Raw genomic sequence first — 24,682 nt, 5'->3', positions numbered from 1 at the left:
TCAACAAGGAAAAAAAACAACAAACAAAAACCACAAGCAAAGATAGGAGTAGTTGTTGCTGTTGTTAAGGGCTGTCAATTCCGAGTTGAGTCCTAGTGAACTTGCCTATAGTTTTACAGAGAAGCTGGTGGATTTGACCTGCCAACCTTGTGTTTAGTAGTCCAGTGCTTATTCTACAGCACCACACATAAAAAAAAAAAAAAAAAAAAACAAATTACCCAAGCTCAGTTATATTAAAATCACATGAAATTGGCAGACTTCATTTAAGGTTTACGAGGTCCCTTCCCTTTTTGTTTCCTTCTTGGGTAACAACAGTCTAGAGATAAGTATATGTACTGTTGTTGTTGTTGTTAAGTGCCGTCGAGTCGGATCCGAGCCATAGCGACCCTATAGAGGGTTTCCAAAGAACGACTGGCGAGCTTGAACCGCCGACCTTGCAGTTCAAATGGCTTTGCAGTCTGGCGCATTAGCCCACAGCGCCACACCAGGACGCTAAGTATATGTATAAGGCATGGCAAATAAGTTATGATAACACTTAAGTAAGGAACTGAGGGGAGTGGGAAGGGCAGGCCTCTATAAATAGAACAAAAATTTATATTAAGTAAAACACTATGGGTTGAAGAGACAAGTTTGGGTTTTTTTGTATGACATAAGGCATCCTTTTGTAAGACATCCTTTTATGTGATTATTTTCAATGTAATTACTTATCGTTCCAGTATTATTTCTGAAAACCAGTAAGGCTTTAAACTATCTTGCCATGTATAATTTAAAAAACAATCGACTGACACTTAAAAACCTTACTTGTTAAAGCATAATTTGGGTTTTCTACTTCCATCCGTTGCATTTGCGCACTCAAAAATACTTTAATATCTATCCCTCTGGCAAATGATGATGAATTAAAAAATCTTGATGGAATTTTAGAAGCAATATCTGGTTCATCCCGTCCAAATCCAAGATTATAAAGAATTTCTTCAGGATCTTCTTCATAAAGTTCCAACAGTTCTGAAACACTACAAAAAAAATAATAAAATAAAGACATCAAAATATAAAAGAGTTTTATGGTCCATAGCACAATATAAATGAATACATATTCTTGCTTTCTCTGATAAAAATCTTTTTCTACAGCTTCAGCTCTTCAAACCATTATTTATTTCAACATCTTTATATTTTGTGTACCAAGTGGGATATTTAATCCTTTAAAAGAGTTCTTACATTATGATAAGAAAAAGAACATAATAAATAAGAGAAATCTACATTAATCATCACCTTAATTTTCTAGTCATTGTAAGAGATTGCCAGTGTAGCAGCTAAAATAATTAGAGAACACGGAATAAATAGATTAAAGAAGAGAATAAATGAGAAAATACTCTAGGAAGTAGATGGAACTTTGGTACTAAGCCACGTTGGACAGAACGTAAGCTTTTCTGCTGTCTAGCTTAGAAGAAGCAACACAGAACAACCTGATCTCAGGGAACTGAGGGAGGAGCTTACTTGCAATTTTCCTCTAACCACATCCACACAGGAAGTAGGAGGAGTAAGGTAAAGAGAGCAGGGGAAACTTAAAGGTAACTTCTTACCGAAATTCTACTGGGAATTAAACAATTGTTACCTGTCCCTCTCAAATCAGTGCTAATCCCAACTCTCTCAAAGTAACTGAGGAAAATGGAACATTAGATATGGAACTTGAACAGAAGAAAATTTCAATGTATTTCAGGGATAATGCTCATATTCTAATACAATAGCTATTCCAAAAGTTAAAACTGGTTCACAGGCACGTTTACTGCCTCACTTTAACATGTATTTTATACGTTTGGTTTAGTCTGTTGCAAACGTGTCCTCACCTAGCAAGCTTCCTTTTACAAAGTTTTATTCAATATTTAGGTCAGAGTTGACTCAAATCCTAACAAATGTAGAACTTTTGCCATCTACAAGAAGAGGTTACTCCACTATGTAGTTATTCTTTCAAATTATTCTTAGGACTCCAAATATACTCATTACTGGGCTCCAGCAGTCTTATTCACTACTTGCTGCTTTTTATTTAATCTCAATTAAAAAAAAAAAAAAGATGCTCTGGTCAGTTATGCATGTCTTCTGATTTCAAAATGGTAGTAGATAATTTATAACACAGTGCTGTGATTCTGCCAATTTTACAAAACTATAATACAAATTTATAGTAAGTTACCTTGAGACTGTCCCACTACTTTTCCCAGATCCAGTGGAATTCATACTTCTCCCTTTCTGATGAAACTGCAGTCTTCTCTCTTTGGCCAATATATTATTGCTATAAACACAATCAGATTATATAAAATTGTATTTTCAAAAACACTCTTCAATTTACACAAGAAACAGAACAATCATTGCTACTTACCAGTTTTCAATTTGAGCATCACTTTCATGGAGGTGGTTGGCTACAGTTAAAAATAAAAGCATAAGACAATTGTCAGAAGGACTGTAAAACTCTAGACAGTCCCCAAGTTACAACAGATCTCTTCCTAAATGTGTCTCTAAGAATTTGTAGGTCAGCTGGAACAGGTGTATATGGTTTTATGTAGTCTTAATTTAGTGCAAGAAAAGACTAGAAGCCTTTCCAATCATTTAAAAGCTGCATGGAAAGGTAGTTGAAAGACCCTGCGGTTAGCATCCAATGCATAACCCAACTATGACACCCAGAGCACCCTTTAAAGTGACAACAATATACATTAATTTACAATTTTTTAAGGTTGAAAAGTTGCTCCAGTTATAATCAATTTTTTATGTCAGTATTTTAAAAAGTTATACTTATTATGTTTCCTTTAAAAAAATTACCTTTCAATTTTAACTTAGGTTAACAGCTTCTAAACTAATAAATGTTATTAATGTTAAGTTTAGAATAAACTATATTTAACCTTTGTAGACAAATATAAAAAATAAAAATAAAATACAGTATCTCTATTCCATCACACTTACTACATATAAATGATGGGAAGTTCATGGGAAAATTCCATTATCTATTAATTTCACTTTTCCATGAACTTTTTGAAGCCATCTTTGTATGTGTGTGTGTTTTTAGCGCTGATCAGTAAAGTTACGGTAATTTCTTATGTTTTTTTGTTTGTTTGTTTGTTTTTGTACATCCAGAGCCTAAGAAGGTACCTAATATATCCCAAAACTAAACCACACTTGTCATCAAACAGAGTCCAATTCATGTTGGTCCTACAAGACAAAGTACAACTGCTCCAAAGAGTTCCTATCTTTCCCTTAGAGCAGCTGGTGGGCTTGAACCACAAACCTTGCAGTTAGCAGCCCAACATTTAACCCCCTACACCACCAGTGCTCCTTGTAAACACATATTGTTGTTGTTAAGTAGCATCAAGTCAGTTCCAACTCATAGCAACCCTTTGCAGGGTTTCTGAGAAGTGGCTGCAGTTGAAACCAAACTTGCAGTCCAGCGCATGAGCCTGCAACCTGCAGTGTCAGGCCAAGACTACTGCATAACACATATTGTATGGTTACGCTGTAAGTGCCATCGGGTTAGTTCTGACTCATAGCAAGCCTGTATAGGGTTTCTAAAGAGTGGCTGGTGAGCTTGAACCAACAACCCTGTGGTTCAAAACAACTTGGCATTCTAACGCATTAACCCACAGCGCCACATTAAGACTCTGCCTAACAACATAGCACTCATTACATACTTACTTAATTAATGAAAATAGCTTTGAAATAATTCTCATTAATAGCATGATAGCACCACACTATCATGAGGCTACCTTTCAGGTTCTGGTTTCCAATGAAATTATTCAATTCTATGAAGCTACCAAAGCAGGCATCAAAAATTGTATTTATAGCAATATTGTTGTTGATGCTAAGGGCTGTCCAGTTGGTTCCGCCCCATAGTGACACTGCATATGGTTTCCAAAGAGCAGCTGGTGAGTTTGAACTGCTGACCTTACAGTCGTTCAAACCGACCTTTCAGTCCAGTGCATTAACCCGCAGAGCCACACCAAGACTCCACAGCAGTATTGAAATGCACTTAAAAAGGGGTTGAGAACATTTCAACTATAGTGAATGGGAAACTATAAATTTAAGATTTTAACAGTGTTTAATCCTTGAAAGTCTATTAACAGAAGTAATGAAAACAGCTATATTCAGGTATTATAGACTTTTCAATGTTCAACTGAAACAAAGCAAACCCATGCTGCCAATTCAATTCTGACTCATAGCCCTGGTTAAGCAGTGGTAGAATGCTCAGTTGCTAATCAAAAGGTCAGCACTGGAACCCACCCGCCGCCCTCTGATGGGAAAAGATGTGTCAGTCAGCTTCCTTAAAGATTACAACTTTGAAAACCCTATAGGACAGCTCTACTTTTTCTTAGACAATTGCTATGAGTTTTCAATGCTAGATGGTTCTAAATAATTTACCTTCCAGGTTGACTGAAAACAGCAAAAGAGTTAAGGATGTTAAATTCAGTGATTCACTAGTTAGCAACTTATCACTTAAAAATCCTTAATTCTTTAACATGTATAGTAAAAACCCAGTATCCAATAATCTATTCAACCTAAGGGACAAAACACACTCAAAGAGTTACAGAATAGTTTTTAAGACACCACTAAAGGAAACATTGCTGGGAAAGCTTGTCCACAGGAAAAAATGATAAAATCTGTGAAAGTTTAAACACAGAATAATATACTTTTAAAATGCCCAAATCTGGGATAGACACAAGCATTGGAATGCCTAATTAAATTCTCCTAACTCTGTTTTTGTCTTAGTCCTTTAATCTTCTAAAATCAGAGGAAAAGGGAAGGGGAAAAAGGCACTAGACGCAAAGAGAAAGACAAGCAACAACTTAAGTATGAATTCAGGTTATCTCACACTAAAAACAAACTTCAATTTCGTTTTTTATGTATAAATATTTAAGCTTCCTTCCTTCTACGGCACAATTCTTTCCTCAGTTATATCACCATTGTATGCCCATTAAGTCCAAAGAAGAGCTATATGGAAGTTTCCTACTGGTTTTCAGAGTCAACCCTACACGAATTCTACTGGTGGACTTTATTAACAAATAAAAGGATGGTACTATGAAATGTATCAGAGCCATTTTCAAGACAATTAAATTTATCTCTGAAGATCCTAAACCTGAAAGTACTCAAACTTTCTCAGTTTTCCACACCATTATAAATGAATGATCTGTAAATACAATTCATTTACACAAACCTTCAGCTCCCAAGGACAAATCATCTTCAAAACTTCCTCCATTTCTCACAAGCACACCTGAAAAAGACATGTGAAAATTTAGAAAATTTATCTTGATATTCTATTCTTTTCCATCCCCATATAAAATCTTTGTTTTAGTTAAAACAAACTGACAAGCAAAATATTTTATAAGACATAGTGAGCTATTTCAGTGCCTTAATGTACTGGGAAATTATTCTAGATCTACAATTTCAAGAAGCCATACTTAGCCAGGTAAGTTCTCAGAAGCTGGTCTACAGGCAATTTTATATTTCTAATTCCTTTACAGATGATTAATTAAATGACATATCTTAACCAAGAATTTCATGGAAAACCAGATCCTGGAGCAATCATTCCCTTACCCCCCTCATATTAAATCAGGATAGCTTAAGCTAGATTTTCCTGATACTGTAAATGTTTTTTCTATGCCTTGCCACTACCTGCACATTCTTGTTGTACTTTGAACTTTAGATTTCTGTCTTGCGCAGGTGGTAAACTTTCAGGTGTGGCAATTTGAGTTAATGTAAGCAAAGAAATGTTGCGCTAAAACTGACCTAGTTCACTCAATATATATTTCCCTTATATTTATCTAGTGCATTTCTGTATTTAGCTAAACTTTGTAATATCTAATTGGGCAAAATAAGAATGTAAGTTTCACGTTTTAGAAAGGGTACTGATCAGGGTCCCCCCTTTTGGCTTCTAGCTCCAAACACCATCAATATAAATATCTATCATTACTTAGAGGACAAATGAAGTAGGGTTCTCGCAAAGAAGAGATTAGAAAGCCAACTTTCTCTTACCCTTGAGTGTACTGCTGCTTTGCTCATCCAGTGAGGCTCCCAAAGGGGTACTGAAACCACATACACATAAATGCCTTAGTTTTGAAAAACTATCTCAATTGTGGCTATACAGCAAGCTTTTAATCACAGTTTAACTCTCCTCCCCAAAACACACAAGGAATGTAAGTGGATTACATAAGCAACACACTACTAACTAAGCAAATACCTATCCTTAAGTCAGTTCACCAGGAATGATTTACTCACACCTCTGATTTGTACACAAATAAAAGCAAGAATGGTGATTATAAATGATACGAATCGACATTTTCTTTTCTAAAGGAATAGAGAATTGACAATAAGCATTAAGAAAAATTCAATTAAAACAAGAGTTTCCCTTTCCATCCCATCCCAAAAACAGAATCAGAGAAAAATAGAAGAAATCTTCAGTATGAGATAACCTAACTTTAATAAAATAAAATGAAGAAGTCAGAGTCTATTTAGAAGTAAAGCTCAAGTTTCCTCAAACCTCATCTGTTTCTGCATCATTGGCATTTCAGAACAGAACTTTTTTTTTTTTAATCACTTTTTGTGTTTAAACTAAAAACTATGCTGTTGTTGTTGTAGGTAGTATTCATTCAAATATAAAAACAAAATAACTAAAAAATCAGCCTGACAACCAACATTAAGAACAATTTGGCCATTGTTAAAATTCTTTTACATTCTTACAGTTCAAACAGAGATCATTTAGAAATGTGTCATTTTTTCTTAAATACAAAAATACTTTTCATTTGTTTCTCAAAACTAAGGTATAGTAAAAAAAAAAAAACACTGTATTATGTTGATAGTTTTATTTTACAACAGAAACTTTTCTTAGGTAACAATTTAAACCTGTTACAAATTTGTATTAGACCTGAGTTTAATCAGGAAATATTATTGGAATACCATTAAATGTTAAATATTTGTGTTGGCAGCATATACAAATAGCAGTTCTTTGAAAATAAGTGCATTTAAAATGTAAAAGTAGGCCATCACCATAAAGATAGTACTAAATCTTTAAGCTAAGTTTTTGCGTATATTTTGGCACCTAACAACTTATGCCTTTAAAACTGTTCTCTTGATGGCTACTTTCTTAGGTCAAAACACTGCATTCTCCTTTTACAGATGTCTGTGCAGCTCTGTGCACGAATGAAATAGCAAATAAACAGAATATAACTTGTATTCTTATATTCTTTTTCAAAACAAGTCTCTTCTTAAACTGATAGTTACTCCCTTCCAAATTCTATCGAAAATTCTATTAGCTATTAGATGCTAATTCAAGCCATTTGTTTCTACTTAGCCAAAAACAATCCATGAGAATGAAGACTCTCTTTAAGGAAAGACACATAAAAATATGGTATCATTATTCAAAATATGGGAAATAATTAGAAAACAAATAATATTTGAGAATTTATCAAAGGATAAAATATTCCCCAGTTCATTAGGTTGTTAATGTACAAAAAACACAGATGCAAAACTCTTGCAGTAAACCTAAATTGCTACCATTAAATATATCTCCTAGTAGTCAAATTTATGACAATACAGCCAACTTTAAAAGACTACTTGTTCTGGCTATGCCGAGTACAAATGAATGTAATCTTTGTGTAGAATAGGTACAACAGTAGGGAATAAGAAGGCAACTTTTGAGGAAGCAGTAACAGAATCCAAAATCTGTCTTCATAAATCAAGATTAAACAACATAAAATTTCAAGAATAATTGAGTCCTGGTGAAGACCAACATTCACCTGTTGTATTTATCTTAAAAACTGCACTTTAAAAATTCATTTATATACTGCCTACTTCATATGATCTAAATTCCTATGCATCATAAACCTATTATGATTCTTCTCTTGCTCTTAATTTTTAAAATTCCTCTGAACACATACTTGCCTTTACACAATAAAAACTACAAACGTATTTAGAATTCTGGATCTATTTTAAGATACCAAGAGTAAGCCGATACTGTGCTTAGTACTGTACTGAAATCAAGACTAAGATTGAAGGTTTTCAAAGGCCAGAGTAAAAGTAATAAAACAGCCTTTTCAGACACATTCTAAAAGGAAATTTAAAAAGTACAGGTTTCACAGAATCTCTCCTAAAGGGTCCTAAATATGCTTATGTAGTGCCAACCTTTTCATTGTCCCATTCATTTTGAAATTTAGCTAGCAAATAAACAATTGGAACACTATTATGATTTCTTGATCCAACGCTTGGAGTGGAACCACTAAACCATATTCTCCTAGATTAAAAGAGAGGATTTAACTGTCAATCTGGGATTCAAGGATTTCAAACAGTATGTATATTTGTGTCTCTTCATCTCTGGAGAGAACCAAGCCCTTTGCCATGGAGTCATTTCCAATTCCTAGTGACCCTATAGGACAGTGTAGTATCCCATAGCATAGGATGGATAGTTCTACACTGTCCTTGTGTAGCACTGTAGGATAAGCACTGCTGACCACAAGTCTGGTTGTTCAAACCTACCAGATGCTCCTTAGAAACCATATTCAGGGTTGCTTTGAGTTGGAACTTATTCAAATTTAACACGTAACAACAAAAAGGGGCTTCCAAGTCAATAAATCCTTACGGAAGCATACTGCCACATCTTCCTTCTGCAAGTGGTTGGTGAGTTCAAACTGCTGACCTTTTAGGTTATTAACCTAGCACTTTAAACACAGCACCACCAAGGAAGATCCCTGTATTTCATTGTATCTCAGAGCTATGACAGAGCAAATAAACTCTATGGAATTCTAAAGTGAAGGATGATCAGTAAGGTTGCTGTAAATTCAACAAAACAAGATACTAATATAGTTATGATTGTTGTTGTTAAGTGCTGTCAAGTCAGTTTCAACTGATAGTGACTCTGTATAAGTTTTCTGAGGAGCAGCTGGTAGGTTTGAACCACCCAACTTGTGATTAGCAGTCAAGTACTTAGCCTATAGTGCCACACCAGGACCTACCATATAGTAGTGTTTTTTTGTTGTTAAATGCCATTGAGTTGGTTCGGACCCATAGCAACCCTGTATAGATAGGGTTTCCAAGGAGCGACTAGTGAGCTTGAACCACCAACCTTGTAGTTCAAACGGCTTTGCAGTCTGGCGCATTAACCCACAGCGCCACATCAGGACTCAAACTATAGTAGTGGCTAATATTTAATCTTTGTTGTTGTTAAGTGCCATCGAGTCGTTTCTAACTCTTAACTACCCTGTATATGGTTTCTGAGGAGCAGCTGGTGAGTTTGAACCATCAAGCATGCAGGTCAGTGCTTAACCTACAGCACCACACCAGGACTCCAATATGTCTTTAGTGGAGAAAGATAAACTGATTAATATGAGAAGCACTTAACAAACAAACAAAAAAAGACTTCCTTGACTCTGATACTTGAACAAAATATTAAGAAGAGCCTAGATTGAAAAGGCAAAAGTATGCTCAGAAGCAAATGCCAACAAAAGTTAAAAAATAACAATCTTCATGTGGAATTTAACAACTCGCAAATAAATTGGAGAAAACAAAATATGAAACAAGCACATTTAACTGTAGTCCAGTTTACCAGCAGTATGATTCATTCCCTCTGTATTTTATCAAACATTTTTGTGCCAGTTGTGAAAGCATGTAATTAAACAGATTTATACAGACTGAATGCCTTCAAAGCTCTATTTCTTTTCTGTGAATTCCAGTGCCATCTGACAAACCCATGGCCATGAAGCAAACCACAAGAACAAAGTTAGCTAGTTTTAATAGCTCCCCAAACAGAATTAAGGCACAGAAATGAAATTACAGTCCAGCTAGTGTAGTTACATAAATTAAACTCCTCAGCAACACATAAGAAAGGAAAACGATTTGATGCCAGATGCAAAAGCAAGATAAAACACCCCACGAAATGTTAGAGTCCTTTCAAATAAAAACAAAGCACATATAGCATTATGATCTGGTGTAAATTTCTGATCTCTGATGTTAACATCTCCAATGGGTAGCTGAAGTTCTTCAAGGGTAAAATCAAACACCACTCACCCCCCACTGCCATTAAGCGGATTCTGATTCACAGCAAGCCTGTAGGGCAGAGTAGAACTGCTCCATAGGGTTTCTGAGGTAGGTTTGTTTTGCAGATTTTCAGTCAAGCAGCCCAATGCTTACTTCACTACTTCACCAAGAAGGCTCGTTAAAATCAACCCCAAAACAAACAAACAAAAAACCAGTGCCATCGAATGGATTCCAACTCAGCAACCCTGTTTAAGGTTTCCGAGTCTGAAATCTTCATAGGAGAGTCTGTAAAATCTTTCTCCCATAAAGCTGCTGGTGGCTTCGAACCGCCAAGCTCTCAGTTAGCAGTCCTGTGCTTATCCTACAGCACCACCAGGGCTCCTTAAAATCAACATCAGCCACCAAGTAATCAACGGTCACAGTACTTCCATTTCTAATCGCTTAAAGGAGGAAGCCATCAGTCGACTCACTTTCCGGTTAATAACTTAGACCCGGCCATGGGACCCACAAGGGCAGTGGCCCTAGTCACTTAGCTCAGGCATCCCATTTGTGCGGGTCTCTCTCAGGGGGCGCGGACTGCAGGCGTGAGGACTCACCGGCAGTCCTTGAGCCATATTGCGATCTTCTCATTGGGCACGTTTCCTGCTGGAAAGAGCAGGGGACAGTTCGTTACCGATCCCAAAAGAATTCTGACTGCAGTGTCAAGCTGGATACACCCAAGTAGAAAAATTTACTGGGGACAAAATGCAACCTAAAAGCGGCATGTCTTAGTCTCCAACTGAAGGGAAATCAGGTGACACCTAGGGTGTCCCGGTTAATGCTAGAGACGGCTGATCAACCTCGTGCGTCTAAAGGTAGGAAGGGTTCCCACTTTTTGGGCTATCAATCACGGGAGGCCCTTCCAAAGCTCAAAGCAGTCACCTCGCAGCTCACCAACCCTCCCTGCACGCCAGCCAAGCCGGGCGCACCCACCTCTCTCCGCGGCAACCGGCAGCTGTGCACCGGGGAGATCTTCCTCTTCCTCGTCGTCCTCGTCTTCGTCCTGAGTTGTCGCTTCTGTGGACAGATCCTCCGTCTCCGAAGCCTGCCAGGAGCCGCGGCACTGGGCCCAGACCTTCCTCCTCCGACTTGCCACTTGCCACTCCAGTTCCTCCTCCGTCTCGGCCGATGACGCCAGGGGCCGGTCCATGGTCAAGCCTGGGGCTCCGACACCCCAGCCGAAGCCTGCGCGAGACACGGTGGCGGTGGCAGCAGGGACCCCCGCCCCTGGTGTCAGCGCCCAGACGGGCTGGGGGCCCCCCGGGGAGCAGGAGCGGGAGGAGGAGGGGACAGGGAGGGAGGGAGGGAAGGAAGGGGAGGGAGGGGGAGGAGACCCGGCGCTTCACATGAAGGCGGCCAAGTGCGGCGCGGGAGCGCCAGTGGCCGGAGCTAGAGCTGCTGGAGGGAGTGCGGGCCGCCTGCTCTCCGCCCCCAGCCTCCCGCCTCTCTCGTCTCCAGTCTCCCGCCTCCCGCCTCACGGTCCTGCCTGACACGCCCCAGGCGCTGGCCAGCCGCTGCGCGTCTGCGCACCCCTCCCTCGGCAGCATCCCACGCCCCCTTCCGGCCGGGGGCGCGGGGCGGACGTGGGCCACGGCTGTGGGGTGTGGGGTGTGGGATGGGGCAGGCTCGGAGACCAGCAGATCATCCCTCAGCTACTTGCTAGCAGAGTGGGTGAGATTTGTTTGTTTGTTAATAATCTTTTTTTCCTCTGAACTCCGCCTCCTTCCAAAAATAGAAATAAAGTGGGCAGGCCAAGTCTCACAAAACGCCCCCTTTTCATTTCAAGAAAACAAGTGTCTGCTGGGCTCCCTAAAATTTACTCTTTGAGGAGTCTCTGGTGTGTAGTATATTTTGAGAGCAAGGAATCGTGGATAAGGATGCAAGAGGCACGTGAATGCTATTTCTGACCTTGTCAAACTGTCAAAACTAGACAAGATTTAAATTTATGGAGTGCTAATATCATGTTCAGGAAAGTTATTTAGACTGGTTGTGTATATGCGAAAATGGTTTTAGAAAGAATATTTAATCTGGAAGTTTCACACTGAAGTTTTCAGAAAGGAACAAGGAACGATTTAGAATTACTTGTGTATCAGTATGCTAGATTCTGGCGCTACAAGATACAACAAAAAACAAATAGTGTAAGGTTCAGAACTATCTCAAAAATGGCCTTGATCATTCTTTTGTTATTTTTTAAATCTTAACAGCAGAAAGACTATTAACCCCTGTCCAAAAACAGATACAATGTGACATTTCAAGGACAGTGTTCCCCTAAATGTTACACCTAAACTATTCACTCATAAAGCTTCCAGAGCTTTTCTTAACCTTTTTTTTTTTTTAATTGTAATTGACTGTGAACATCAACTCACAGCGGGTATCAAGAAAAAGTTAGGCTACTTTTTAATCTTATGATTTAAAAGAACATCTTGCTCAATTATTTAAAGAAGACATTTTTTCATTATGTGAATTATTTCCAATACTGAAACCAAAGCTTGGTAAGTATTCAATGGAAGCCTTAGAATTGTGCGCCTTGGAGTCCACTTTGACTCATAGCGCCCCTCTAGGACATAGTGAAACTGCTCCATTGGACTTCCTAGGTTATAACCTTTATTGCCAAGGAAACACTGATGGGTTCCAACCCCTGTTAGTAGCTGAGCACTTAAACCAATGAGCTAACCAGGATTTTAAGTTTAGAATTGTTGTTGTTAATTGCCCTCAAGTAGGTTCCTGGTGTGGCGCTGTGGGTTAATATGCCACACTGCAAAGCCGTTTGAATTGCAAGGTCGGCAGTTCAAGCTCATCAGCTGTTCCGCGGAAACCCTATACAGGGTCGCTATGGGTCGCTATGAACCACCTCGATGGCAGTTAACAACAACAGATTCCGACCCATAGCGACCCTGTATAGGGTTTCCGCGGAGCGGTTGGTGAGCTTGAACCCCAATCCTTGCAGTTCAAGCCAAACTTGCAGTCCAGCGCATTAGCCCACAGCTCCAAAGACTCCTTGATTAGAATCACAGGGTGATTCAATGTATTGTCATTGATTGTCAATGTAGTTCATAAATTTTGGAGAATTCCGAAATCGACTGTCCTTAAGGTAGAAGGTTGTTCTTGTTAAGTATTGTTGTCAAATCGGTTCAGACTCCTAGTGACCCTGTATAGGGCTTCCAAGGAGTGCTAGAGGATTTGAACTGCTGACTCTACAGTTACCAGTCCACTGCTTATCCTACAACGCTGCACCAGGACTCCTACTTTTACAACAGGCACACACATATAAGTTGTCTTGTTTTTGTCAAGTGTTCTTGAGTCGGTTCAAGACTCCCATATATGGTATTGCTGTTGTTAACTGCCTTTAAGTGGGTTCCAATTCATAGCAACCCTGTATATGCTTTTGAGGTTGTTGTTGTTGTTGTTAAGTGCCATCGAGTCGGGTCCGACCCATAGCGACCCTGTACAGGGTTTCCAAGGGTGTAAATCTTTACGGGAGTAGAAAGCCTCATCTTTCTCCCGCGGAGTGGCTGGTAGTTTCAAACCGCTGACCTTAAGGTTCGCAGCCCGATTCGTAACCACTACGCTACCAGAGCTAGACTAGTAAAATAATCACAGAGCAAATTCCAATTCATGGAGTCCCCGTGTGTTATGGAGTAGAAGTGCTCCATAGAGTTTCCTTGGCTGTAATCTTTCCTGAAGCAGAATGCCAGACCTTTCTTCCACAGAACCCCTGAGTAATTTAAAACCACCTAATTTTAGGCTGGAGACCTTCTACTACTCAATTTTACTGCCTTTATTCTTTCTACTTCCTTTCTAGCACACTGCTTCTGATTTACAATTCCCTAAACACTTCTAAGGAGCTCTGATAGCGAAGTGGTTACGAATCGGGCTGCGAACCTTAAGGTCAGCCGTTCAAAACTACCAGCTGCTCCGCGGGAGAAAGATCAGGCTTTCTACTCCCATAAAGATTTACACCTCTGACTATGGGTCGAAACTGACTCGATGGCACTTAACAACAACAACAACAAACACTTCTAAATTAAGTCATTGCAACCCTGTATAGGGTTTCTGAGGAGTGACTGGTGAATTTGAACTGATGGCTTTGTAGTTCAAACTGACCTGTGATCCAGTGCTTACGTCATCACACCAGGACTCCAGAACACTTCTATTTCTTATTAAAATAATAAACTTACTGTTTACCAATAAATATAAGATTAAATCCCAAATCCAGACTAACTTTCAAGATCTGTCTTAACATTACACTGGGCTTGGTATAAAACTGAGAGTTAAAGAACGTTAGAGTTATGATGCCTGCCATATCTCATTTGATTGAAATTTCACTATTAGAGAAATTTTACTTTGAATCTTAAGACTTAAGACTAATATCAACCTTATACACTACAGAATGAACCACCACCCAGTCCTGCACCATTCTCACAATTGTTGTTATGTTTAAGCCCATTGTTGTTGCTTCTGTCATTCCATCTCATTGTGAGGTCATCCTCTTTTTCTGACCTTCCAACTTGACCAAGTATGATGTCCTTATCCAGCACTTATCCCTCCTGACAATATGTCCAAAGTTTGAGAGACAAAGTCTCACCCTTCTTGTTTCTAAGGAACATTCTGGCTGTACTTCTTCCAAGACAGATTTGTTGTTATTCTGATAGTTCACGGTACTTTCTATATTATTTGTCAATATAATAATCCAAATACATTGATTCTTCTATGGTCTTTTTTACTCATTGTCCAAATGTCAAACACGTATGAGGTGACTGAAAATGCTATTGCTTGGGTCAGGCACACCTTAGTCCTCAAAGAGATATTTTTGCTCTTGAACACTTTTGCAGCTGATTTGACGAATGCAATATATCTTTTGACTTGACTGCTGCTTCCATGAATGTTGATTGTGGAGCCAAGCAAAATGAAGTCTTTGACGACTTCAATCTTTTGTCAATAATGAACCACTGTTTACATTTTGGGGCAGTGTGGTGGCTCCCTACAGTAAGCAGTAGACTTTTAACCATAAGGCCCGCAGTCCAAACCCACCAGCTGCTCCATGGGAGAAAAAGACTTTCTGCTCCCAAGAAAATTTAAAGACTCAGAAACCCTATACAGGGTCACTATGAGTCAGACCCAACATGACAGTACTTAACAATAATATTTACATTTCAAAGTCCTGGTAAGGCACTGTAGGATAAGCATTGGACAGCTAACCTCAAGGTTGGCAGTTCAAAACCACCAGCTGCTCCTCAGAAACCCTATACAGAGTTGCTATGAATCAGAACCAACTTGATAGCAGTTAACAACATTTAGGTTCTAAAATCAATCATCAAAATCAAATAATAAGGAAAAAATGCTATCAGGTCACATTAGAATAGAGTATATTGTTGTTGTTAAGTTGGTTCTGACTTATAGCAACCATGTTATAGGGTTTCCAAGGAACAGCTGGTGAGTTTAAACCAACTGTTCAAACTGAGCTCGCAGTCCAGCACTGAGCTTGCAATCCAGCACATTAACCCATAGCACCACACCAGAACTCTGGAATAGTATAGCTACTTTCTTAAGTATCGTGGAGTCGGTTCCGACTCATAGTGACCCTGCACAGGGTTTTCGAGACTGCAAATCTTTACAGGAGCAGAAAGCTTCATCTTTCTCCCGCGGAACAGCTGGTAGTTTCGAACTGCTGGAACTGCTGACCTTGAGGTTCACAGTCCGATTCGTAACCACTACGTTACCACTGGTAAATCTCTAATATCACAATTAGTTTTTTGGTTTTGGTTTTTGTATGGTCATTTAAAAAACAAAAAACTTATTGTGAGTTGAGCGAAGGTTTACAAAGAGATCATCAGTTTTACATTCAACAAATTATTTCGATGATAACAAGCCCCTCACTGTACGGTCAGTTAACAGTATTTCCCTTTATTGTACGGTCCTTTTTAATGCAGTATGTTAAGGTTTATAGAAAGTCATAGGGGAGGAAATCCTTTAAACAGCATGCTGTGGTCTTGAAAAATAAAAATGAACCTGTTGCTTTGGAATCAATTGTGAGTCATAGGTTTTAAATGTATTCTCAACTTTGATATATATTGTTAAATACACAAGGTGTCTCACTTATTCAGTAAGGTATGCTACACACTTGGAAACTATAGCTGTTAATTTCTCTGTGTATTACCTTTGTCATTGATGAAATGGCAATCATGGCTACTACCTTCCTAAATTGATGTATGTGAGAAACACATGCAATAAAGTAGATACTCAAGATTATTATATTGCAGAAGAAACACAGAATCAATGTTATATGGAGGGGATATTCTTATCTTCCTAAATGGAACGTATCTTCTTACTTTGGCTGTTACATTTTCAACAAGGTATAAATGTAGAGTAGGACACAAAATATACTCTGGTCTAAATTAGGCAGTTTTAAGTGGAAAAGTGTTTATAATAAGTGAACTATTATGCTTTGTTTAATTACTTCAGTTATTTTTGCTTTTCTGGACCTAGCATTTGCTTCAAAATTACCTAACAAAAACCCAAGACATTTTGGTTCTAATTGCGGTATTTCTTCATGATACTTATGATGAAAATTTTAATTGTGTGCTTTAAGATGCAATAATTCAGACTCTGATTAGACAGTAGTCAGAATCTGATCAAATAGTAGTGTTGTTGTTGTTAGGTACCATCTGTACAACAGAACAACACACTGCCCAGTCCTGGGCCAACCTCACAATTCTTACCACACTTGAGCCCATTGATACTGCTACTTTGCCAATCCATCTCGCTGAGAGTCTTCCTCTTTTTCTCTGACCGTCCACCCTACTAAACATGATATCCTTCTCCAGCAACAGGTCCCTCCTGACAATATGTCCAAAGTATAAGATATGAAGTTTGGTCATCTTGGCCTCCAAGGAGCACTCTGGTTGCACTTTTTCCAACACAAATCTGTTTGTTCTTTTGGCAGCCTGTGGCATGTTCAATATTCTCCTCCAACACCATAACTCAAAAGCATTAATTCTTCTACATTCTTCCTTATTCACTGTCCAGCTTTTGCATAAATATAAGGTTAACTGAAAATATCATGGCTTGGGTCAGGCACACCTTGGTTCTCAAGCTGGCATCTTTGCTCTTCAACATTTTAAAAAGGTCTTGTGCAGCAGCTTTGCTTAATGCAATACGTCGGTTGATTTCTTGACTGCTGCTTCCATGAGTGTTAATATAGTTGATCCAAGAAGAATGAAGTCCTTGACAACTTCAATCTTTTCTCCATTGATAAGAATGTTGTTTATTGGTTCAGTGGTGAGGATTTTTACATTGAGATGCAATCCATACTGAAGGCTGTGTTCTTTGATATTCATCAGTAAGTCTTCTTCACTTTCAGCAAGTAAGGTTGTATCATCTGCATATTGCAGGTTGTTAATGAGTCTTCCTACAATCCTGATGCCATGTTTTCCTTCATATAACCCAGCTTCTAGGATTATTTTCTTAGTATACAGGTTGAGTAAGTATGGTAAAAGAATACACCCCTATGGCACATCTTTCTTAATTTTAAACCATTCAGTGTTCCCATGTTCTGTTCAAACAACTGCCTCTTGGTCCATGTGCCGATTCCTCATGAGCACAATTAAGTGTTCAGGAAGACTCATATTTCACAATGTTGTCCATAGTTTGTCATGATCCACACAATCGAAAAGCTTTGCTTTCAGCCAAGATCCATCGGACATCATCAATGATATCCTTCGTTCCACGTCTTCTTCCGAATCCAGCTTGATCCTCTGGAAGTTTTCTGTCAATGTGTGCTTGCAGCCGTTTCTGTATTACCTTTAGTAAAACTTTACTCACATGGGATAGCAAAGATATTGTCTGGTGATTTCCTCATTCTGTTGGGTCACCTCTCTTTGGAATGGGCACAAATATGGATCTCTTCCAATCAGTCAGCCAGATAGTTGTCTTCCATATTTTTTGGGCACATATGAGTAAGTGACTCCACTGCCACCTCACTTTCTTGAAAGATTTCCGTTTTTTTCCCATCAATTCCTGGTGCCTTGTTTTTTGCCAATTTCTTCAATGCACTTGGACTTCTTCCTTCAGTATCATTGGCTCTTGATTATATACTACCTCTTGTATGATGTTCTTGATGTCATCCCACAACTCTTCTGGTCTTCAGTCTTTAGTGTTTAATGTATCAAATCTGGTCTTCAGATGATCTCTAAATTCAGGTGGGATATATTCAAGGTCATATTTTAGCTCTTGTTAACTTGTTTTCGTTTTCTTCAGCTTAAGTTTGCATTTGCATATGAGCAATCGATGGTCTGTTCCACAATCTGCCCCAGCCTTGTTTTGACTGATGATAGAGCTTTTCCATCATCTCTTTCTGCAGATGTAGCCAATTTGATTTCTGTGTATTCCATCTGGTGAAGTCCATGTGTATAATCTTCTGTTATGCTAGCTAAATAAGGTATTTGAAATGAACAAATCATTGGTTTTGCAAAATTCTGTCATGTGATCTGCAGCATCATTTCTATCAAAAAGGCCGTGTTTTCCAACTACTGATCCTTCCTCTTTGTTCCCAACATTTGCATTCCAATAACCAGTAATGGTGAATACTTCTTAATTGCATGTTTGATCAATTTCAAATTGAAGAAGTTGGTAGAATGCTTCTATTTTGTCCACACTGGCTTTAGTGGTTGGTGCGTAAATTTGAATAATAATGGTGTTAACTGGCCTTCCCTTTTGTTGTTGTTAAGTGCCATTGAGTTGATTCTGACCCATAGTGACCCTGTATAGGTTTTTCAAGGAGCAGCTAGTAAGATTGAACCACCAACCTTGTAGTTCATACAACTTTGCAATCTGACACATTAGCCTACAGTCCCACACTAGGACTGTAGGTGCATGGATATTATCCTATCACAGACAGCATTGTATCTCATGACTGATCTGGATATGTTCTTTATGACAATGAATGCAGAACTGTTCCTCTTCAGTTTGTCATTCCCGGCATGTGGTTGTCAGATTCAAAATGGCCAATACCAGTCCACTTCAGCTCATAAACGATGTTTATGCATTCCATTTCATTTTTGACAATTTACAATTTACCTAGATTCATACTTTGTACATTCCATGATCTGAATATTAATGGATGTTTACAGCTGTTTCTCTTCATTTTGAGTTATGTTCTTCATGAGCATAATTAAGCGTTCCAGGTGCCCATCTGCAAATGAAGGTCCCGCAGGCTTTACTCTATTCGTATCTTCACGATCAACTCTACTTTGTGGAGACATCTCTTCTCCAGTTGCCTTTGAGTGCCTTCCAACCTGAGGGGCTCATTTTCTGGCACTATATCTGACAGTGTCTCTCTGCTATTCTTAAGGTTTTCAGTAACTAAATGTTCTGAAGTAGTTCATTATTCCTTCTTCCTTTATCTGGAAGCTCATTTGAAACCTGTCCACCATGGGTGACCCTGCTGATATTTAAAATATTGTGGCATAGCTTCCAGAATCACAGCAACACACAAGCTACCACAGTATGACAAACTGACAGACGAGTGGTGGAAATAGTAGTAATAGTAAAAAAAAAAAAAAAAATATATATATATATTAGTAAAGAAAGAAAGGGCTAGCAGGTTTGAGGTACATAAAACAGCAGATTCAATAAATAAAACAGCATCTTATGTGCAATAGGACTGCCTGGAGGAAAGAATTTTATATGATGTAAGATGAATGTTTAAATGTGAGATTAATTTTTTTAAAAAAAACAGTTTAATTTTGCTTAATTGAAATAAAATTTATTTCAATAGGAAAGAATCTGCCCTCCCCCAATATACCTATAAACATTTCTAGTGTAATCATTTGAAATAGGCTAAAGGAGAATGGAAGGGAACTGTTAACCACTAGTACATTCTTCAGAAACGTTGACAAATTTATTTACAAATCATGTAATTTAGAAAGATCTAATTAGATTGGTCCATTGAGGTATTTCTTGTAGTCATTAATTATTAAAGCACTAGCACATCTGGTTATTGTATATATTTCAAAGTAATAAGACTGCATGCCTAAAGTCTAAAATTTAAACCCATCCCATGTGTTTAAGGTCCTTCTAAATTAACAAAAAATTCAAAGGTTACTAGCTTTGTTCCTCGTCCTCATAAGCAAGTATTAATATGGCATGACAACATGCCATTTTGACTCCCCTTATGGTGCTGCAAGATAAACACTGGACTGGTAACCACAATGTTGGCAGATTAAAGCCACCAGCCACTCTTGGAAAACATCTAGGGTTGCTATGAATTGGAACCGACTCAATGGTACACAACAACAACAACATTCTCCTGAATGAAACACTAGTAGCTCTGTAGGACAAGTACTGCACTGCTAACCACAAAGTCAGTGTCCACCATCCACTCTGAAGAAGAAAGATGAGACTTTCTGCTCCCATAAAAACTGACAGCTTCAAAAACCATATATAGGATCACTATGAGACAGAATCAATTCAGCAATGGCACTTAACAATAACAATATTTTCCTAAGTACACTCCAGAACTTAACCTTACAAATCATTTATACAATCTGGGAAAGTATCAGTTAATGCTTTATGGTTTTATACATTTTAGAGACTTGTCATTTTACTACTCATTTCCCCAATCCCAGATCACATTTTTTTCAGATTTCTAAATAAGCTAAATTTACCCTCTCTGTGTTGAAGGCTTATGGACAATTTGTTTTCTTTTCAGTAGCTGAACTCTGATGTTTCTGAGAAACAGGTAAGAATGGTTAATCTATTCCTCAACAATGGATTAAAGCAAGATTATGTAACAGAAAAGGCTTTATTATTCATGTTCCATGAATTCATGAACATCTCAAAGGAGGTTTTTAAAGTCTCTTTACTGGTGGATATACATGGGGAAGCCTAGATGTTTGTAAGTTTGGATGTTTTTTTTTTTATTTCCCATTTAAGTCTCTAAAATGTTGTTTTTAAAGATGTTTAAAATTTTGAAACATAAAAATGTTAAAAGGAGTGCTGCTATTGATAGCAAATGTTCAATCTAAACCTACATTAGTTGATATTAGGCATTATATGCAGTTTATAATCAAAAAGGAGAATGTCATTATTGTATTCCCTAATTTTACCATGATCTATTCTGAGATCCTGGTTGATGCAAAGAGTCAAGGCTCTCAGCTGCTAACTGAAAGATTAGTGAGTTGAGTATACCCAGAGACACCTCAGAAGAAAGCCCTAACACTCCAAAAAATCAAACACTGAAAACACTGTATAGAGCACCGTCCTACTCTAATATACATACAGTCATCATGAGTCGAGTTCAACAGCAACTGGATTTTATTGTGTGATCAATCTCCCAATATTCTTTTGTTTCTCATTTGAGATCATTTCTAGATCTTTGGGCAATTTAGAACTTATAAAATTTATAATTTCACTGTACATATATATATTTCCATATAGAGCTCTCCTATCACATTTTATTTGGATTTGAAAAAGAAGATTGGTGCTAAAATGAACCATGCATTTAATATGGACATACTGTTAAAAACTTTAAATGGCACAGACCTCAAAAACAATCCTCTACACACACACACAAATACTCAAATACTCTCTTACACACACACATGCACATACACATCCTATTTTAAAAAGCCATTATTTGTGTATGTGACTGATCCTGAATAAATAAAAACTATACTCGTCTCTCCAACCACATCTCTATTCTTTAATCTCTCCTCTGCAACTCCTCCATGCTCATCTCAGAGCAAACACAATCAGCATTCAGAACAGGACCACTTTCAAGCTGAATGGAGTTATTTTGGGTGAGTCATTGAAAAACACAGTACAAAACCTTTCCTCACTCACAAGAAATGCATTTTTAAAATAAAGCCAAAGCGAACAAGGCTTGGCAAGTTTGAAGGTGGACAAAAAGAAGAGCAATGGGGTGTCTGCCAGATTCACACAGGATTCTGGTGAACATTTTTCAGCTATTTTTTTTTTTTTTTTTTTTTAGCTCTACTCCATCAATTTTCCTACCATCACCAACCAAAACTGCATCTTTGTAAACAGGCTGTTGTTATTACTATTCATCATAAAGTCAGTCATTGATCCCTTGGACCACGGCAGAATTGCTCTGTAGGGTTTTCAAGGTTGTGACCTTTCAGAAGCAAATTGTTAGGTCTGTCTTCCAAGGTACCTCTGAGTAAGTTCCAATAACCCAACCTTTGAGTTTGTAGTCAAGTACTTAACCATTTGCATCACCCAGGGACTCCATTATAAGCATGTAGAATAGCAAAATGAGGTTACTGCATTTCATGAAGCATTGTGATGATGAACAGAAGTCAGTAAGACATATTGCTTAGGAGTCCTGGTGTGGAAACTCTCCATTTTGTCAACCTTATTCATAAGATAGAAAAAATATATATCTAATATTGTCTTTCTTCTGAATAAACCAATGTTTGATAAATAATTGCAGGCAATTATTAGGAATTTGTATCTAAATCTAACATGCAATTCTTTTAAATTGCTTTCAAAATAGATAAACTCTCATGTGTTAATTTTTTAAAAAAATGAAAGGAAATAGATCTATAGAGACAAAAATAATGAGCCAGTTCTGAAAAACAAAACAAACAAACAAAAAAAAAAAACTTACATTTGAATTATAATGAATAAAAAGTCTGTACAATAGCAAAAAGAGGGGAGTGGTTGATCTTGCAGTCCAGAAGCAGAGGACCCTGGAACCATCAAGGGAGAAGAGTGGGAGCAGTGTGGGACCCTATTCAGAGAAGCAGAAACACTAGAAATTAAGGCAGAGATGCGGACATGGAAAGATGGAGTGGCTGGGGACTCTAGACTCATGGAAGGAGAGGGGCTGTGTGCCAGCGCGGGGAAAAACTTGCAGGGTATGCCCTTTGGGTGTTTGAATGATTGTATATACCTTAGTGTTTTGGTATACATCAAAACACACACACACACACAAAAAAAAAAAAAAAAAAAACAGGGAATAGAAGCAAATACTATTGAATGACGATGCATGGAGGGGATTGTAATCATTGCAATGAAATGAAATATTATAAAATGTAGTGTAAAGCTGATGTTCTCTCATGTAAACTATCATTCAATTCACAATAAAAACTTAAAAAAAAAAATTATCTGAAGGAAATCACCAAAGCTTACATTTAGATTTATGTGCAAAGAGTCTGTTTTAGCCTTTTTCATAATAGCAAAAAAATGGGAACAAATTAAATAAATGTATATAATAGATTATTCAAATAAATTATCATGTGTACATAAAAAAGAGTCTATACAATTTCTTGATAAGTTTTGAATATTTAATATACAAATTTTATGAGTCAATGTGTGAGGGGGCTTTAAAAAGTTCACAAAGAAATTCAAATATCTTTTAGTTCCATTTTTCTAGGAACTTATTGAAGTCCCTTGTTGTTGTTGTTATGTGTCGTGGAGTCGGTTCCAACTCATAGCGACCCTGTACAGGGTTTCCAAGGCTGTAAATCTTTATGGGAGCAGAAAGCCTCATCTTCCTCCCGCGGAACAGCTGGTAGTTTCCAACTACTGACCTTGGGGTTCACAGCCCATTTGTAAGCACTATGCTACCAGAGCTCCTTATTGAAGTCCCTTAGTATATTTTTATTTATTAATCTATAAAACATATAACTCACCTTGTATCTTGTGAAGAACCTTCTAGCAGAAATACAAGTAATTATTCTTCCACAACCTGCTACAAGTCAGTTGAGGCTCTATCTCTTATATGAGTTGAAACCTGGAAGCAATCAGAAGATATTCTAAAACAGAGTGGTAACTCAGAATTCTCTTGCAGTAAGATTAATTTATTCAATCTCTATGTTAAGCAAATAATTCAAGAAGCTGGATTACATGAAAAAAACACAGCATCAGGGTTACAGGAAGACTCATTACCAATCTGATATATGCAGACGTTACAACCTTGTTTGCCAAAAGAACAAGCAAATCTGTGTTTGAAAAATTACAACCAGAATGTTCCTTAGAAGGAAGGACCACCAGACGTCGTCATGCTTCAAACATATAATCAGGAGGGACCAGTCCCTGGGAAAGGACATCATGTTTGGTAAAGTGGAGGCTCGAAGAAAAAGAGGAAGACCCCCAATAAGATGAATTGGTGCAGTGGCAACAGTAATGGGCTCAAGTGTAACAACAATTGTGAGGTTGGTGCACAATCAGGCAGTGTTTCTTTTTGTTGTGCGTTAAGGTTGCTATGAGTCAGTACCGACTTGATGACACCTAACAACAACAACAAAAATGAACTTTAACACCAACTGATGCAGCATACAACACTGAGCTGATTGACTTACCCTGTAGAGAAACTATAGTTATATAGTTAGAAGGCTTGCCTGTCCACCAAGTGTCTACTCCAAATTGTGGGGGAAAGCCACGCATTACTAGATTTAAATTTGAGAGTGTTTTCCTTGAACTCCAGGGTCACTATGAGTCGGAACTGACTTCACGGTACTTAGCAACAACAACAAAATTATCAGTTTCCACAGTCAGGGTGACAATTATTGTTGGTAAATGAAATGAAAACTCCTGTGTTTGAAAGTTAATCTTGCTGTTAAAGCAACAGTTGTATTAAACAAACAGATATTTCCTGTTGTAGCTAAGAGCAAAGCCAAGC

General features: G+C 37.9%; 1 protein-coding gene across 4 annotated transcripts in view; it reads right to left on the bottom strand.

Annotated features, from left to right (window-relative positions):
* SSFA2 (sperm specific antigen 2) overlaps positions 1-11,577 on the bottom strand; it is a 47,987-nt gene extending 36,410 nt beyond the window's left edge. For 3 of the 4 annotated variants that reach the window (XM_006864017.1, XM_006864018.1, XM_006864019.1), the window contains exons 1-8: positions 11,525-11,577; positions 10,972-11,474; positions 10,596-10,641; positions 6,007-6,056; positions 5,189-5,245; positions 2,369-2,408; positions 2,183-2,281; positions 802-1,010 (exon numbers count right to left, since the gene is read on the bottom strand). In XM_006864017.1, the coding sequence (XP_006864079.1) occupies positions 802-1,010; positions 2,183-2,281; positions 2,369-2,408; positions 5,189-5,245; positions 6,007-6,056; positions 10,596-10,641; positions 10,972-11,188 (718 nt within the window). In that variant the 5' untranslated portion in view covers positions 11,189-11,474; positions 11,525-11,577. The remainder of the gene's footprint in view (positions 1-801; positions 1,011-2,182; positions 2,282-2,368; positions 2,409-5,188; positions 5,246-6,006; positions 6,057-10,595; positions 10,642-10,971; positions 11,475-11,524) is intronic. The other variant, XM_006864020.1, reaches the window with a different exon arrangement.
* Positions 11,578-24,682: the final 13,105 nt, after the last annotated feature.

The sequence above is a fragment of the Chrysochloris asiatica genome, unplaced genomic scaffold (assembly GCF_000296735.1).
Source record: "Chrysochloris asiatica unplaced genomic scaffold, ChrAsi1.0 scaffold00059, whole genome shotgun sequence".
Lineage (NCBI taxonomy): Eukaryota > Metazoa > Chordata > Mammalia > Afrosoricida > Chrysochloridae > Chrysochloris > Chrysochloris asiatica.
The sequence above is the reverse complement of the archived record's forward strand: the minus strand, read 5'-3'. Positions and strand labels throughout refer to the sequence as shown.